The 14470-nt window shown below is 40.9% G+C and overlaps 1 protein-coding gene across 1 annotated transcript in view; it reads left to right on the top strand.

Annotated features, from left to right (window-relative positions):
• The window catches only part of MACO1 (macoilin 1), a 66352-nt gene that overhangs the window by 39412 nt on the left and 12470 nt on the right, over positions 1-14470 (top strand). The window contains exons 7-9 of the mRNA NM_001038647.1: positions 10123-10281; positions 11928-12110; positions 14298-14418. Coding sequence (NP_001033736.1) covers positions 10123-10281; positions 11928-12110; positions 14298-14418 — 463 coding nt within the window. The remainder of the gene's footprint in view (positions 1-10122; positions 10282-11927; positions 12111-14297; positions 14419-14470) is intronic.

The raw sequence follows: 14470 nt of genomic DNA, 5'->3' as shown, positions 1-14470 counted from the left end.
TTTCTCAAGACTGCTTTGGCTATTTGGGGTCTTTTGTGTTTCCATATGAACTGTGAAATTTTTTGTTCTAGTTCTGTGAAAAATGCCATTGGTACTTTGTACGGATCACATTGACTCTATAGATTGCATTTTGTATTTTCACAATATTGATTCTTCCTACTCAGGAACATGGAATCTCTCTCCATCTGTTTATGTCGTCTTTGATTTCTTTCATTAGTGTCTTATAATTTTCTGTGTACAGTTCTTTTGTCTCCTTTAGTTAAGTTCAGTTCAGTTTCTCAGTCATGTCTGACTTTGTGACCCCATGGACTGAAGCACTCCAGGCCTCCCTGTCCATCACCAACTCCCGGAGTTCACTCAGACTCACGTCCATCGAGTCAGTGATGCCATCCAGCCATCTCATCCTCTGTCATCCCCTTCTCCTCCTGCCCCCAATCCCTCCCAGTATCAGAGTCTTTTCCAATGAGTCAACTCTTCGCATGAGGTGGCCAAAGTATTGGAGCTTCAGCTTCAGCATCAGTCCTTCCAATGAACACCCAGGACTGATCTCCTTTAGGATGGACTGGTTGGATCTCCTTGTAGTCCAAGGGACTCTCAAGAGTCTTCTCCAACACCACAGTTCAAAAACATCAATTCTTTGGTGCTCAGCTTTCTTTATAGTCCAACTCTCACATCCATACATGACTACTGGATAAACCATAGCCTTGACTAGACGGACCTTTGTTGGCATAATAATGTCTCTACTTTTTAATATGCTGTCTAGGTTGATTGTAACTTTGCTTCCAAGGAGTAAGTGTCTTTTAATTTCATGGCTGCAGTCACCATCTGCAGTGATTTTGGAGCCCCCCAAAATAAAGTCTGACACTGTTTCCACTGTTTCCCCATCTATTTGCCATGAAGTGATGGGACTGGATGCCATGATCTTAGTTTTCTGAACGTTGAGCTTTAAGCCAACTTTTTCACTCTCCTCATTCACTTTCTTGGAGAAGTCAATGGCACCCCACTCCAGTACACTTGCCTGGAGAATCCCATGAATGGAGGAGCCTGGTAGGCTGCAGTCCCTGGGGTTGCTAAGAGTCAGACATGGCTGAGCGACTTCACTTTCCCTTTTCATTTTCATGCATTGGAGGAGGAAATGGCAACCCACTCCAGTATTCTTGCCTGGAGAATCCCAGGGACGGAGGAGCCTGGTGGGCTGCTGTCTATGGGGTCGCACAGAGTTGGCCACGACTGAAACGACTTAGCAGCAGCAGCAGCAGCATTCACTTTCATCAAGAGGCTCTTTAGTTCTTCACTTTCTGCCATAAGGGTGGTGTCATTTGTCTCCTTGGGTAAGTTTATTCCTAGATATTTAATTCTTTTTGTTGCAATGGTGAATGGGATTGATTCCTTAATTTCTCTTTCTGATATTTTATTGTTAGTATATATAAATGCAAATGATTTCTGTTTATTGATTTTGTATCCTGCAACTTCGCTAAATTCACTGCTTAGCTCTAGTAATTTTCTGATACTATCTTTAAGGTTTTCTATGTACAGTATCATGTCATCTGCAAACAATGAGAGCTTTACTTCTTCTCTTCCAATCTGGATTCCTTTTATTTCTTTTTCTTCTCTGATTGCTGTAGCTAGGACTTCCAGAACTATGTTGAATAATAGTGGTGAAAGTGGACACCCTTGTCTTGTTCCTGATCTTAGGGGGAATGCTTTCAGTTTTTAGCCATTGAGAATAATGTTTGCTGTAGGCTTATCATATATGGCCTTTACTATGTTGAGATAAGTTCCTTCTATGCCCATGTTTTGAAGAGTTTTAATCATAAATGGGTGCTGAATTGTGTCACAGACTTTTTCTGCATCTATTGAGATTATTATATGGTTTTTATTTTTCAGTTTGTTAATATGGTGTATCACATTGATTGATTTGCATGTATTGAAGAATCCTTGCATCCCTGGAATAAACCCAGCTTGATCGTGGTGTATGAGCTTTTTGATGTGTTGACGAATTCTATTTGCTAAAATTTTTTTGAGGATTTTTGCATCTATGTTCATCAGTAATATTGGTCTGTAGTTTTCTTTTTTGTGTTGTCTTTGGTTTTGGTATCAGGGTAATGGTGGCCTCATAGAATGAGTGTGGAAGTGTTCCTTCCTCTGCAATTTTTTGAAAGAGTTTTAGAAGGATAGGCATTAGCTCTTCTCTAAATGTTTGATAGAATTCTCCTGTGAAGCCATCTGGTCCTGGGCTTTTGTTTTTTGGGAGATTTTTGATCACAGTTTCAATTTCAATGCTTGTAATTGGGTTGTTCATAATTTTTATTTCTTCTTGGTTCAATCATGGAAGATTGAATTTTTCTGAGAATCTGTCCATTTCTTCCAGGTTACCCATTTTATTGCTGTATATTTGTTAATAATAGTCTGTTATAATCCTTTATATTTCTGCATTGTCTATTGTAACCTCTCCTTTTTCATTTCTCATTTTGTTGATTTGATTCTTCTCTTTTCTTTTCTTGATGAGTCTAGCTAAAGGTTTGTCGATTTTGTTTACCGTCTCAAAAAACCAGCTTTTAGTTTTAGTAATCTTTACTGTTGTTTTTTTTCATTTATTTCTGCTCAGAACTTTATGATTCTTTTCTTCTGCTAATTTTGGGGTTTTTTTGTTCTTCTTTTTCCAGTTGTTTTAGGTATAAAGTTAGGTTGTCTGTTTGATATTTTTCTTGTTTCTTAAGGTAGGATTGTATTGCTATAAACTTCCCTCTTAGGACTGCTTTTGCTGCATCCCATAGGTTTTGAGTTGTCATGTTTTCATTGTCATTTGTTTCTAGAAATTTCTTGATTTCCCTTTTGATTTTTTTCAGTAACCTTTAGTTAGTTATTTACTACTAGTTATTATTAGTAGTAATATTAATTATACCAATCAATTATAATATTGATGTTATTAATATTATAATTAATTATATTAATTAATGTTAATATATTATTAATAATATAACCAATAGTATAAATATTAACAATTATTACTATAATAATAACTAAGATTACTGGTTATTACTTACATAGTAAGTAACCTGTTAGCTATATAGAAATGTGTTGTTTACTGTCCATGTGTTTGTGTTTCTTACAGTTTTTTTCTTGTAATTGATATCTAATCTCATAGCATGGTGTTTGGAGAAGACGCTTGATACAATTTTAATTTTCTTATATTTACTGAGATTTGATTTGTGACCCAAGATGTGGTCTATACTAGAGAATGAACACTTGAGAAGAAGGTGTATTCCTCTGCATTGGATGGAATGTCCTGAAGATATCAATGAGATCCATCTCATCTGATGTATCATTTAAGACTTGTGTTTCTTATTAATTTTCTGTTTTGATGATCTGTCCATTGGTGTGAGTGGGGTGTTAAAGCCTCCTCCTCTTATTGTGTTACTGTCAATTTCTCCTTTTATGCCTGTTAGTGTTTGTCTTATGTATTGAGGTGTTCCCGTGTTGGGTGCATAGATATTTACAATTGTTATGTCTTCCTCTTGGATTTATCTCTTGATCATTATGTAGTGTCCTTCCTTGTCTCTTGTAGTATTCTTTAAGGTCTGTTTTGTCTGATACGAAGATTGCTGCTCCAGCTTTCTTTTGCTTCCCATTTGCATGGAATATATTTTCCCATCTTCTCACTTTCAGTCTATATGTGTCTTGAGGTCTGTAGTGGGTTTCTTGTAGACAGCATATATATGGGCCTTGTTTTTGTATCCATTCAGCCAGTCTGTGTCTTCTGGTTGGAGCATTTAATCCATTTACATTTAAAGTAATTGTTGATGTACATGTTTCTATTGCCATTTTTGTTTTTATTGTTTAACTGGGCCTTGAATGAGTGAGGTTTGAAAATTAGAGGCCTTTCCTCCAGGAGGGATGGTATAATTAAAGACGAGATGTCTGGAAACGAGTGAATTGTTTTGGCTGGTATGATGGGTGTGTGTAAAAAAACTCATCTTTCAGTCACTTGGCTGTATAATTTGGAGATGAGCTTTGAAGCCCCTTTTCTTACAGAGCGAGCAGCATTGTAAATTCTGTGTTTTCTTGCAGGGCTTACAGCATCTCTGTCAGAGCTTCTTAGAATTCAGAGATAACCATCAGAGCCAAGGCTCCTTGTCTTCCTGATGGCCTCATGGGGTCGTTCTGGCGTACATACAGGTTGTTTTCTGGAATGGGTGTGGAGTGTGACTCAGAGTATGTGGGGAACCTAGTCCTTCCCAGGTGAAGTGCTGGCTAAGAAAAGTCTCCCTCTTTTTTGCAGAACTTGCTTCCCAGGTGGTGCTAGTGGTAAAGAACCCGCCTGCTAATGCAGGAGACATGAGACTCAGGTTCGATCCCTGAGTCAGGAAGATTCCCTGGAGGAAGGCATGGCAACCCACTCCAGTATTCTTGCCTGGAGAATCCCATGGACAGAGGAGCCTGGTGGGCTACAGCTCACGGGGTTGCAAAAAGTCGGACACAAGTGAAGTGACTTAGCACATACGCACACTTACTGGAGAAATTTATTGCCCCAGAGTGTTAAAGTTCTTGTGTATTCTCAATCAGGCCTCATAACACCTCAGGCTTTATTAAAATGTGAAGGTACTGGCTGTACACATTGGAGACTTTTATACTTTCAGTGAAGTCAGTACTGTGGCTGTAATTCAAGTGATTCACCAAAGATGAGGATTACAAACATTTAGACATAAATATCTTAGTTGTGTCGGACTCTCCAAGACCCCGTGGACTGCAGCCTACTAGGCTCCCCCGTCCATGGGATTTTCCAGGCAAGAGTACTGGAGTGGGTTGCCATTGCCTTCTCCAAAGAATACTGGAGTGGGTTGCCATTCCCTTCTCCAGGAGATCTTCCTGACCCAGGGATTGAACCCAGGTCTTCCACATTGTAGGCAGACGCTTTACTGTCTGAGCCACCAGGGAAGTCAGATATCTCCCTACCTTTTCATATACTTAAAAACAATACTTCTTTCAACTGAAAGCTGACACATGAATACTGTACTTTGTTTTACCAGCAAGTGTGCTTCAAGATACTCACAGATATTTTTTCTACCTAGCTTGCCTTGAAAGACTGAGGTTTGAGCTTCATACTTATTGGTAGGCTAGGAAATTACCCCTTATTAAACTGTAAAATCTCCCCTTAAAATTAAATAATTGTTAACCATTTACATTATAACTTACCTCAGTTGAGTGGGCTAAGGGAGAAGAGGAGCTAGAGGTGAGGTTTGGAGTGTCAGTTTTGCCCTTAAGTCAGCTGGGCCGGTAAGTGGAAGGGCTGTGAGTTAGGTGGTGTGCTGAAGTTCAGAGGTAGCTTCACAAGTTTAGAAGTTGAGTTTGAATTTATGAATAAACTGGCTCGGAAAGGTGCCTGGACCTCATAAGTGATGTTGTGAGTTGGTCAGACCCCTGGCTCGTCCCACGGGGCCCAAGTGGATGTATTTATTGGACACATAGACTCCAGCTTTGCCGTGTGCCCTGTCTCTATCCCAAGTGGCAGCACTCTGGGGCAGCCTTTGTAGGGATGACTGGTGCCACAGGAGTTGGGCAAGGAGGGAGTGCATTTATTCGCTGCCTAAGCCCTTTCCAAAGTGTGGTTAAGATCTGTGTGATCCTTTATTTCTCTTTTTTGGATGAGTTTGTAGCTCTGCTGGAGGAAAAGTTCTCTTTTATCCCTTAATCTTGTGCTGCGTAGGGAGGAAAATAGGAATTAGCTCTGATAAATGGGTTTAAGCTTGGAGATGAATGTTTTTGCCTCGTTTCTTTTTTTAAAAAACATTTATCTATCTTTGGCTGCCCTGGGTCTTCGCTGCTGCGTGCGGGCTTTCTCTAGCTGCGGCAAGTGGGGGATGCTCTCTGGTTGGGCGCCCTCACCGCGGTGGCTGCTTCTGCTGAGCTCAGGCTCTAGAGTGTGGGCTTCCGCAGTTGTGGCTCAGGGGCTGCAGAGTGTGCATCCTCCTTTCTTTTGACTCCTATTTACTGAAATTAGTTTTAAGGTTTATAAACTATTACTTCTGTCTCATTTTCTTCCTGACCACTTGCTTCAAATTTAGGTTGCAGCTATTGACATTTTAATACAATCCGATGAATACATTTGAAGATTTTGCATTAACCTCTTAATACCATTTAATTAGTACTTCTTGGTGCTTCTCACCAGTAAATTATATATCTGCATTTTACCTAGTAAGTACTGATCTTCAACACAAAAGGGTTAAATATACCATTATAACAGGTAGTTATCTTTCTAATAAATGCCCCTGGCATTTGACTGGCTCAATTCAGTTCAATTTACTAACGCACATAATTCTTTAAAAACTCATGTTTACATTTTTTGCAGGGATTGAGGTATATTTTTAAAAGTAGGATTGTACAGTACATCTGTGCAATGTAATATTATGCAGCAGTTGTTTGTGAAAAGTTTCTAATAGTGTGGAAAGGTGCTTAAGATAAATAAACTATGCACGTGGTACTCTGTCAGCAATATTAATATTTATGTGTGTTAAGAAAGAGAAAAGAGAGACATGCAGACATGAAGTAAACCAGATACAAATAGTGGTTCTGTCTGGATGAAAGAATTATGAGTTATTTACATTTTTATTCTTTTCTGTTGTATGCAGTTTTTTACTTTGATTGGGTATCACTTTTCCAATAAAAACATAAATCCAGTAAAGGATTATAAATCATTTTACCACCTACCTCAGTAAAGATTTAAAATATAGTGAATATTCAACATTAAATTAATGCTTTCTGCAGAGAGAGAATGAAAAATTTCCCCTCATAAATTTAAAATTACTGAGAATTTACCATTTAGCACATTAAGTTATCTTACATGTTGTTATAGTTTCCTGTAGAGCAGTGTTTCTTAAACTGGGGAATGCTGGTGTTAAGTAACAGATTTGGAAAACAGTCATTCATAGTTTTACAGAACTAATGGCAGCAGTTACGAAAATCCTGAAGCATTTTAATTCTATACCTTGTGAGCTTAAGTTATTTAATTTTTGAAAATAAGTCTTTTATTGAAGTATAACACACATCCACAAAAATGCACAAATCTTAATTATACAGCTTATGAATTTTCACAAAGTAAACACACCCTTGTAACCATGTCACTTTATCTCTTATGTTGTACTGCTATATGTCTTTGACAAAATTTTCATAGCTCTCCACACAGAAGATATTGTTTAGCGTTCTGTGATCTCCAGAAGTTACACTCTTGATATTTCTGCTTGTTTTGCTCTCATAACTTCACTAACTCCCTTGTTTTTTACATTTTTCAAGGAACTCTGAAAGTTTCATTCAGAATATTGTTATTCTTAGTTCATGGTGGGAAAGTTTGGCTTTTGTAGATTAAAAAATGCAAAAAAGTAATAACTTCAAAATTATCGACATCTGACATTTACGTTAGAGGCTTCCCAGGTGGCACAGTGGCAAGGAATATTCCTGCCAGTGAAGGAGACACAAGAGACATGGGTTTGATCCCTGGGTCAGGAAGATCCTGTGCAGGAGGAAATGGCAACCTACTCCAGTGTTCTTGTCTGGAAAACTGCATGAATAGATGAGCCTGGCGGTCTATAGTCTGTGGGGTCTCGGAGAGTCAGACAGAACTGAGAGCACACGTGCGCACACACACACACACACACACAGAGCCTTTGTGTATTTAATCTTTCTCTTGTTCCCAACTGCGGCACATGCTTTGCCCCAGTAACAGGTTGTGTGGAACTTGATTCCTGGGCCCTACATATGGTACAGCTTAGGTTGCTGATCTGAAGGAGCAGATCAGCAGCCAGTGGTAAGTGTGTCAGGCCTAGAAATCCTAGACCAAGTTGAGAGGAACTTTAGAGATCATTTTGCCTCAGATGGAGAAACTGAGTCCTGAAAGGTTACATGCCTTGGTCAGGGTCACAGAGTTGGCACCATAGCTAAGTCTAGAATCCTGATCCTCTATCCCATTTCTAAACCATGCTAAGTCCCTAGTCTCTTCTTAAAGCTCATCCTTTTTTGACTGAAAATGTACTCCTCAGGCAGTGAAACTGACTTCTCAAAAAGATAAATTAGCTAACACGTTTTTCACCCAGACTTCTTAATGGAGATAACCTGACGGCGTCGACCTGTTTTGGAAAATATCCCTTGGGTTACTTTGGGTGAACGAGGGATGGTGTGGGGATGGTATAAATGCCAGTTGGTGATTGTTTAGAGCCGTTTTGGGAGTACATTCAACTGGAATAACCCTGGTAATAGGGAAAGTGTGGCGTGATGTCCGTTCGTGACCCTTCCCTGGGGACCGAGCTGTGTCAGGAGACCCGGCAGTGCCTCTGGAACACGGGGTCTCTAGTCTGTGCTCTTTCGGCTCCTGCACCTGGAAATAACAATAGATGTTGCATGACTTTTTGATTTTGAGGTTTAGTTTCAGGTGGCTGAAGGGAAAAAAGTAAATAAAGCCGCTCTTTGGTTTTGTAAGGAATACCCGGCCACAGTGTATGCATTTAGTAAGTGTTGATCGCAGTGATTGATGAGCCCTGGGGATTTAATGTTTCATGAAACATATCTGTAAGGCCCTAGGCTGTGGAGCGGGCAGTTCTAAGGAGCAATCACCATTACCCTCCAAAAATCTTGGTTCTGTTGCTATGTTGGATTAGTGAAATGCACAGGAATCTTGTCAGAGCAAACTGACATCTGCCTACCTGTAAGTTTGTAGGAACAGGTGTCTTCTGAATCTCTCCTGGCAGTCATCCTTGGCCTGACCTTCAGTGCCGGTCTCCACAGTCCAATCTCCAACCCCCTTCTATTCTTTCTCCCTCTATTACCAGAGTAGGTCCCTTCCTCAGAGGCCAGACTGATTGCCCTGTCCCTATATCTGTGGCTAGTGGTGCTTTTGAGAGTGTTTCCCCTTATTTAGAATGCCTCATCCTCCCCTTCTGCTTCTCCAAATCCTGCCCAACCTTTGAGGCCCAGCTCATTTCCCATCTTCTCTGCTCGGAACTCCTGTGGCACTTCTCCCCACGCCGTGCTATGGCTGATGGAGCCACAGTTTGGCCGGCGGGAGAAGAGAGTGGACTGTGGAGCTAGGTTGCCTGTGTGACCTTAGGCTGAAGACTTTTCTGAATCTAGGTTTCTTCATCTTTAAAAATGGACTAATAACCTGCCGAGGTTATTCAGCTTACCTCATAGTTGGACAGATTAAATGAATCCGTGCCGTTAAAATCTACAGGATAGCATCTGACACATACATTCTCATGAGATACTAGTCATTCCTTTTAGCATGCATTTAACTGTGGCCTCCCTGTGTTATGGTCTAATCATTTCAGATGTCTGTTTATTGGCCTCTAGTGAACTCAGAAAGTCCTCTCATGAAGAAAGGGGCTTGACATGTACTTCTTGTCGACCCTGTTGAGTCCTGCACGTGCACATAATAGTTCCCCGGTGCATGTCACTTGGAGTGAAACTGTGACTGTTTTAAAGAAATAGATGAAATAGGAGTGAAGAATTGAAAAGATAAGCTTCATTTCACAGATGGAGTTTTCTTATGATTCGTAGATCATGTAATTTGTTCCTTTTTTCATTGTTGTTGAGTCTAATGAGCTCTTCTGTCACAGTCACCGCAAGTGTGAGCATCATTTAGCAAGGATGATAGCAGTTTCAGGAGCTTGTCTCAGACGCTTGTCTTCTTGGCCCATGGTGGGAGGGAATCTCAGAGAGTAGATTCTGACCTGTCAGGATGTCTCAAAGCAGATGGGTCCTGAGCTGGTTGCTATGAGCATATCTCCTGTGCTGAGGAGCATGGGGAATTCACCAGTGGGGAGGGGACCTTCCCCTTCAGCCACCCTCCCTCTGCCTCCCCCTCCTCCTTTGTTAGCAGCTCAGATACAAGTCACCATCTTCACCTGTCGGTGTTCACAAATGTTTGAGGAGAAGCAAAAGTTACCTTCTGGTGGGAAGGCATGGGGACCCAGGCAGAAGCACTCATTCAAAGGCTGATTGCGGACGGGAGTTGCAGTGATGGCGGGATGCTCCGCCGTCCAGCCAGCCCTCAAGGACTTCAGCCAGGGTCTCCCGCAGAGCCCCAGGGGTGCCCCTTCAGTGATGAAGATGCTGCTCTTTTCCTTCTCCTAGGCTGGAACAAGACATTAAAAAGTTAAAGGCCGACCTGCAGGCCAGCAGGCAAGTGGAGCAGGAGCTCCGGAGTCAGATCAGCTCTCTCTCAAGCACCGAGCGAGGGATCCGCTCAGAAATGGGCCAGCTCCGGCAGGAGAACGAGCTGCTGCAGAACAAGTACGTGCGCCTTGTGGGCCTTCGGCAGGGAGCCTAGCAGCCTCGCATCACTTTTGTTTTCAGGGATTGGAGCACAAGGTTCATGATGACAAAGAATCTAGCAGAGGGGTTTTTTAAAATAAAATGTTAAAAGTATTTAGCATGAGATATTCAGTGTGTTACAAAATCTATAAAAACATTTAATGTTAACAAAACAGTTTATTTTCTTTTTTTTTAATTTTTTAAAAATTAATTTATTTTAATTAGAGGCTAATTACTTTACAATATTGTATTGGTTTTGCTATACATCAACATGAATCCGCCACGGGTGTACACGTGTTCCCAATCCTGAACCCCCCTCCCAACAAAACAGTTTAATAATACTATTTGTCTTCTCTCATTTAATAACTTCTGCTCTTAGTTTAAAATAGTCATTGAGCTTTTGTGACAATTTGAGTAAAATTGACCAGAAGTATTTCTGCCACAATTTGAAGCTCTTACTCCTTTGAGTGAAAGTTTCCGGAGGATTAGACTCTCTGTACTTTGATTTCTGGAACTAAAAGTGGCAGTGAACTTTGATTTTATTTGAAGAGGCAGACCAAAAGCCTGCTTTTCTTTTATGCTTTCCATTAATTCATTCTGGAATTATTTCTTGACTCAATGTGGGTCTATTTTTTTTTTTTTAAATCTCTAAGCATTGGGTGTCTGGGCTAGTGATTGCTGTTGAAGGTGCTGAGCTGTCTGGGCTTTCCCTTGAAAGAGGATTCCTTCCTCATTTTCAGGGAATGTAACTCAAAAGCTAAAGCATTATAGACAAATAGCCTTTCCATTGTTTCATGTATGTGTGTGATGGCTCTAGCGTTGTTGATATAGTGAGAAAAACTCACCTTATATTGATATATAAAGCGAGGAGGAGGAGTAGCAAGGCAGAGAATGTGGCTGAAATTTCTATCTGAAATTAAGCATCCTGTGCTTCTAACTACGAGTTCTATTTTGGGATACTGGGAGAAAACGCCTCCCAGCTGGGAAGGAAGGGCTGCAGTGGGCTGTGGCATATTGTGTTCATGCAAGGAAAGACCTGCCCCTCCCACCCTTCCCTCCGCTTCAGTGGGGCTGCTTCCATCTGCTCTTCCTGGATCTCAGACTGAAGTTCTACGAGGCAGTAGAATTAGTTCTCCAGTTATCTTTTCCTCTCTTAGAGACCTGTTTTATCCTGTTTTCTGGATTACCTTCTGTAGATCACTTGCAGAAGTGAAGTGAAAGTTGGTCAGTCGTGTCCAACTCGTTGTGACTCCATGAACTGTATCCATGGAATTCTCCAGGCCGGAATACTGAAATAGATACTCGTTCCCTCCTCCAGGGTATCTTCCCAACCCAGGTCTCCTGCATTGCAGGTGAATTCTTTACCATCTGAGCCACCAGAAAAGCCCCGTAAAGCAGAGGCTAGGTCCAATTCTGTATTTTGTAAAGTAGCTTGTTTATTTGTTTTTAGGAATTGTTAAATAATAATGATTGTATTTTCCCTGGGCCCTCTGGGAGTTGACATCTGTGATCTGCTATTCAAATCTCCTGTTTGGCTTTAAAATGATAAAGAGAAGCCATGTCTTTCCAGGGTTTTTGGTGAACACTTCTAATTGTAAAACTGTATGACAATCATTTCCATATAGATTACATAATGCTGTGCAAATGAAGCAGAAAGATAAGCAGAATATCAGCCAGTTGGAGAAAAAGCTAAAAGCTGAGCAGGAAGCCCGAAGTTTTGTAGAAAAGCAGTTAATGGAGGAGAAAAAAAGGAAGAAGTTAGAAGAAGCTACTGCTGCCCGGGCTGTCGCATTTGCTGCTGCATCAAGGTAGGTCCATGCCACCTGTATGGCTTTCCTTGGACTGAGAATGGGAATTTGATGCCTTGGGCAGGTCTGGAAATAGACAATCATGCACGGATGGATTGCTGTTAAGTACTGTTATGTTAACTGGTTTAAACTCCGTCTGTGCAGGCTCAAGCTCTCGTGACCACTTCATCCCTCATGACCTCTGTAAAGCAGGATGAGGGAATTACTGTGCCTTCCACACCTGGAAGGCAAAATGCTGCTCAAAAAGGGGTTCCAGTCACTTTCTGTAAGACTGATATTACTACATACTTTGAGAGAGCCGATCTGGACTTTTGTTCCCTTGCAGAACTGTCATTACTAAGTTGTGTGTTTCTGGAGTTTTTATCTTAAAATGCAAGAAAGATAAAATCTCATTTCCCCAGACACTGTGTCCTGACTGCTCATGCCTTTTTGGACATCAGCAAACTTAAATGACCTTAAAAAAGATGGGGAAAGACTTAAGAGCCTCTTTTTCTCCCTCTCTGTCTCTCTTTAGCTTCTACTTCACTTTTTCACTTTTTCTTCATTTTTTCGACTGGTGAAGTTCTTCTGCATGGTGAGGGTCAGTTATGGGTTTACAGATGCAGCATGAGGGTAAATTATTATTTATTTCATTTAAATTTCTATCCCCAAATTTGTGTCTATGTGATATAGTTCTACTTTTTTCTCTTTTGTATTTGGCACGTTTCTAGCCTTCTTTTCAGTTCTGGCATTTGTAGAATCCTTGGTAAACCATCATTTCATCTTTTAGAAGTATCAGTGGGATGGAGAAGTCTTTCTCCTGTGTGATCCTGCCTTACCCCAGCAGACTCTGGACTGCAGCTGGCTGAGCTGACTTGGCCCATCAGGATCTTTACAAATTCATAAGACCCTTTACTGACTTGCCTAGGATGTGATGAGTTTTGTTTGTCCATCATTTAAAGATTTGTAAACATTTCTGAGCACTTGCATTGCAGGAGATTTTCCTGAACAGTTGTCTGGTGTGGCTTGTGCTCTCCTTAATTCATCTAACAGTTACTGTTTTTTAAAAAAATCCCTGAGGTGGATATGCCATTTTCTTAACGATATTGTTCAGTGGCTCTTACGCCTGAGAATCAGTATGTTGGTTTCAGTCTCTACCCTTAATCTCTTCTGCTTTCAGTTAAGCTTATTGCCTTTGCTCTTTTACCCTTGGATGGTTCTTGTTTGCCATCATTCATGTAGTAAAGTGAAAGTAGCTCAGTCGAGTCTGACTCTTTGCAACCCCGTGGACTATACAGTCCATGGGATTCTCCAGGCCAGAACACTGAAGTGGGTAGCCTTTCCCTTCTCCAGGGGATCTTCCCAACCCAGGGGTCGAACCCAGGTCTCCAGCATTGCAGGCGGATTCTTTACCAGTTGAGCCAATAGGGAAGCCCTCATTCATGTAGAGGCTGTTTTTATTCTTAAATAAATCTCAAACCTTGAAGAGTCTCTCTGGACCTTCCTTTTTGTGGGCAAAGGATACCTACTCCACCGGGCCTAAATGGCTCATCAGCTTTGAACTTGCTATTATCATCATCTTTTTAAGTTTTTCCTTATTATAACCCTGAGAAGCAACTCTAATACTGCTTCCTTCTCTTTCTATTTACTTCAGGCTTGTCAAAATATCATGCCTAAAGAAAGGTGATGTTTGCAATGCGTATAGCCCGTCAAAAGTGAAAATGTTCCTAGCTCACTGCCCTCTGCTGGAGACAGAAGACATCTGGTTCTGTCTTGCTCAGCTTGTGTGCAGTGTTCCAGGTCATGTTGCCTGATGGGAAGCTTGGTGGATTGGCAAAGTGGAAAAACCTCAGTTCTCAGCCAGTTCTATGACCGACAAGTTGGCAACCTTGGGACTATGTTCGCTTTTTCAGGATTATATTATATCTAAATAGCTTCAGTTTTCTTCTCTGGAAAACGGAATAATAAACCCAACTCCAGTACAGGAGGCAGTATGGGTAAAAGTACTAGCTTGGCATCTGGCTCATCTAAGACTCCCAGTTAGTAATCATTTTAGATCACTTTTGAAATTATAAAAGTACAGAGAGAATGAGCAGACTGAGCCAAAAGCTGAAATCTGATTCTGTGAGTACAAGAAAAATATTGGTCCTGAAATATGATTAAACCTGTACTTGTTTGAATTCTTTTTCCTTTCTCTTCTTTTTAAAGGGGAGAGTGCACCGAAACCTTACGGAATCGGATCAGAGAATTAGAAGCAGAGGGCAAGAAGCTCACAATGGACATGAAGGTTAAAGAAGACCAGATCAGAGAATTAGAGCTGAAAGTTCAGGTAAGGGAGGACAGCCAACTTCATTGCACTTGAATTCCTCTTCTCTGTTAGA

This window comes from Bos taurus, chromosome 2 (genome assembly GCF_002263795.3).
Source record: "Bos taurus isolate L1 Dominette 01449 registration number 42190680 breed Hereford chromosome 2, ARS-UCD2.0, whole genome shotgun sequence".
NCBI lineage: Eukaryota > Metazoa > Chordata > Mammalia > Artiodactyla > Bovidae > Bos > Bos taurus.
Note: the sequence above shows the minus strand (reverse complement) of the source record. Positions and strands in the feature narration are given on the sequence as shown.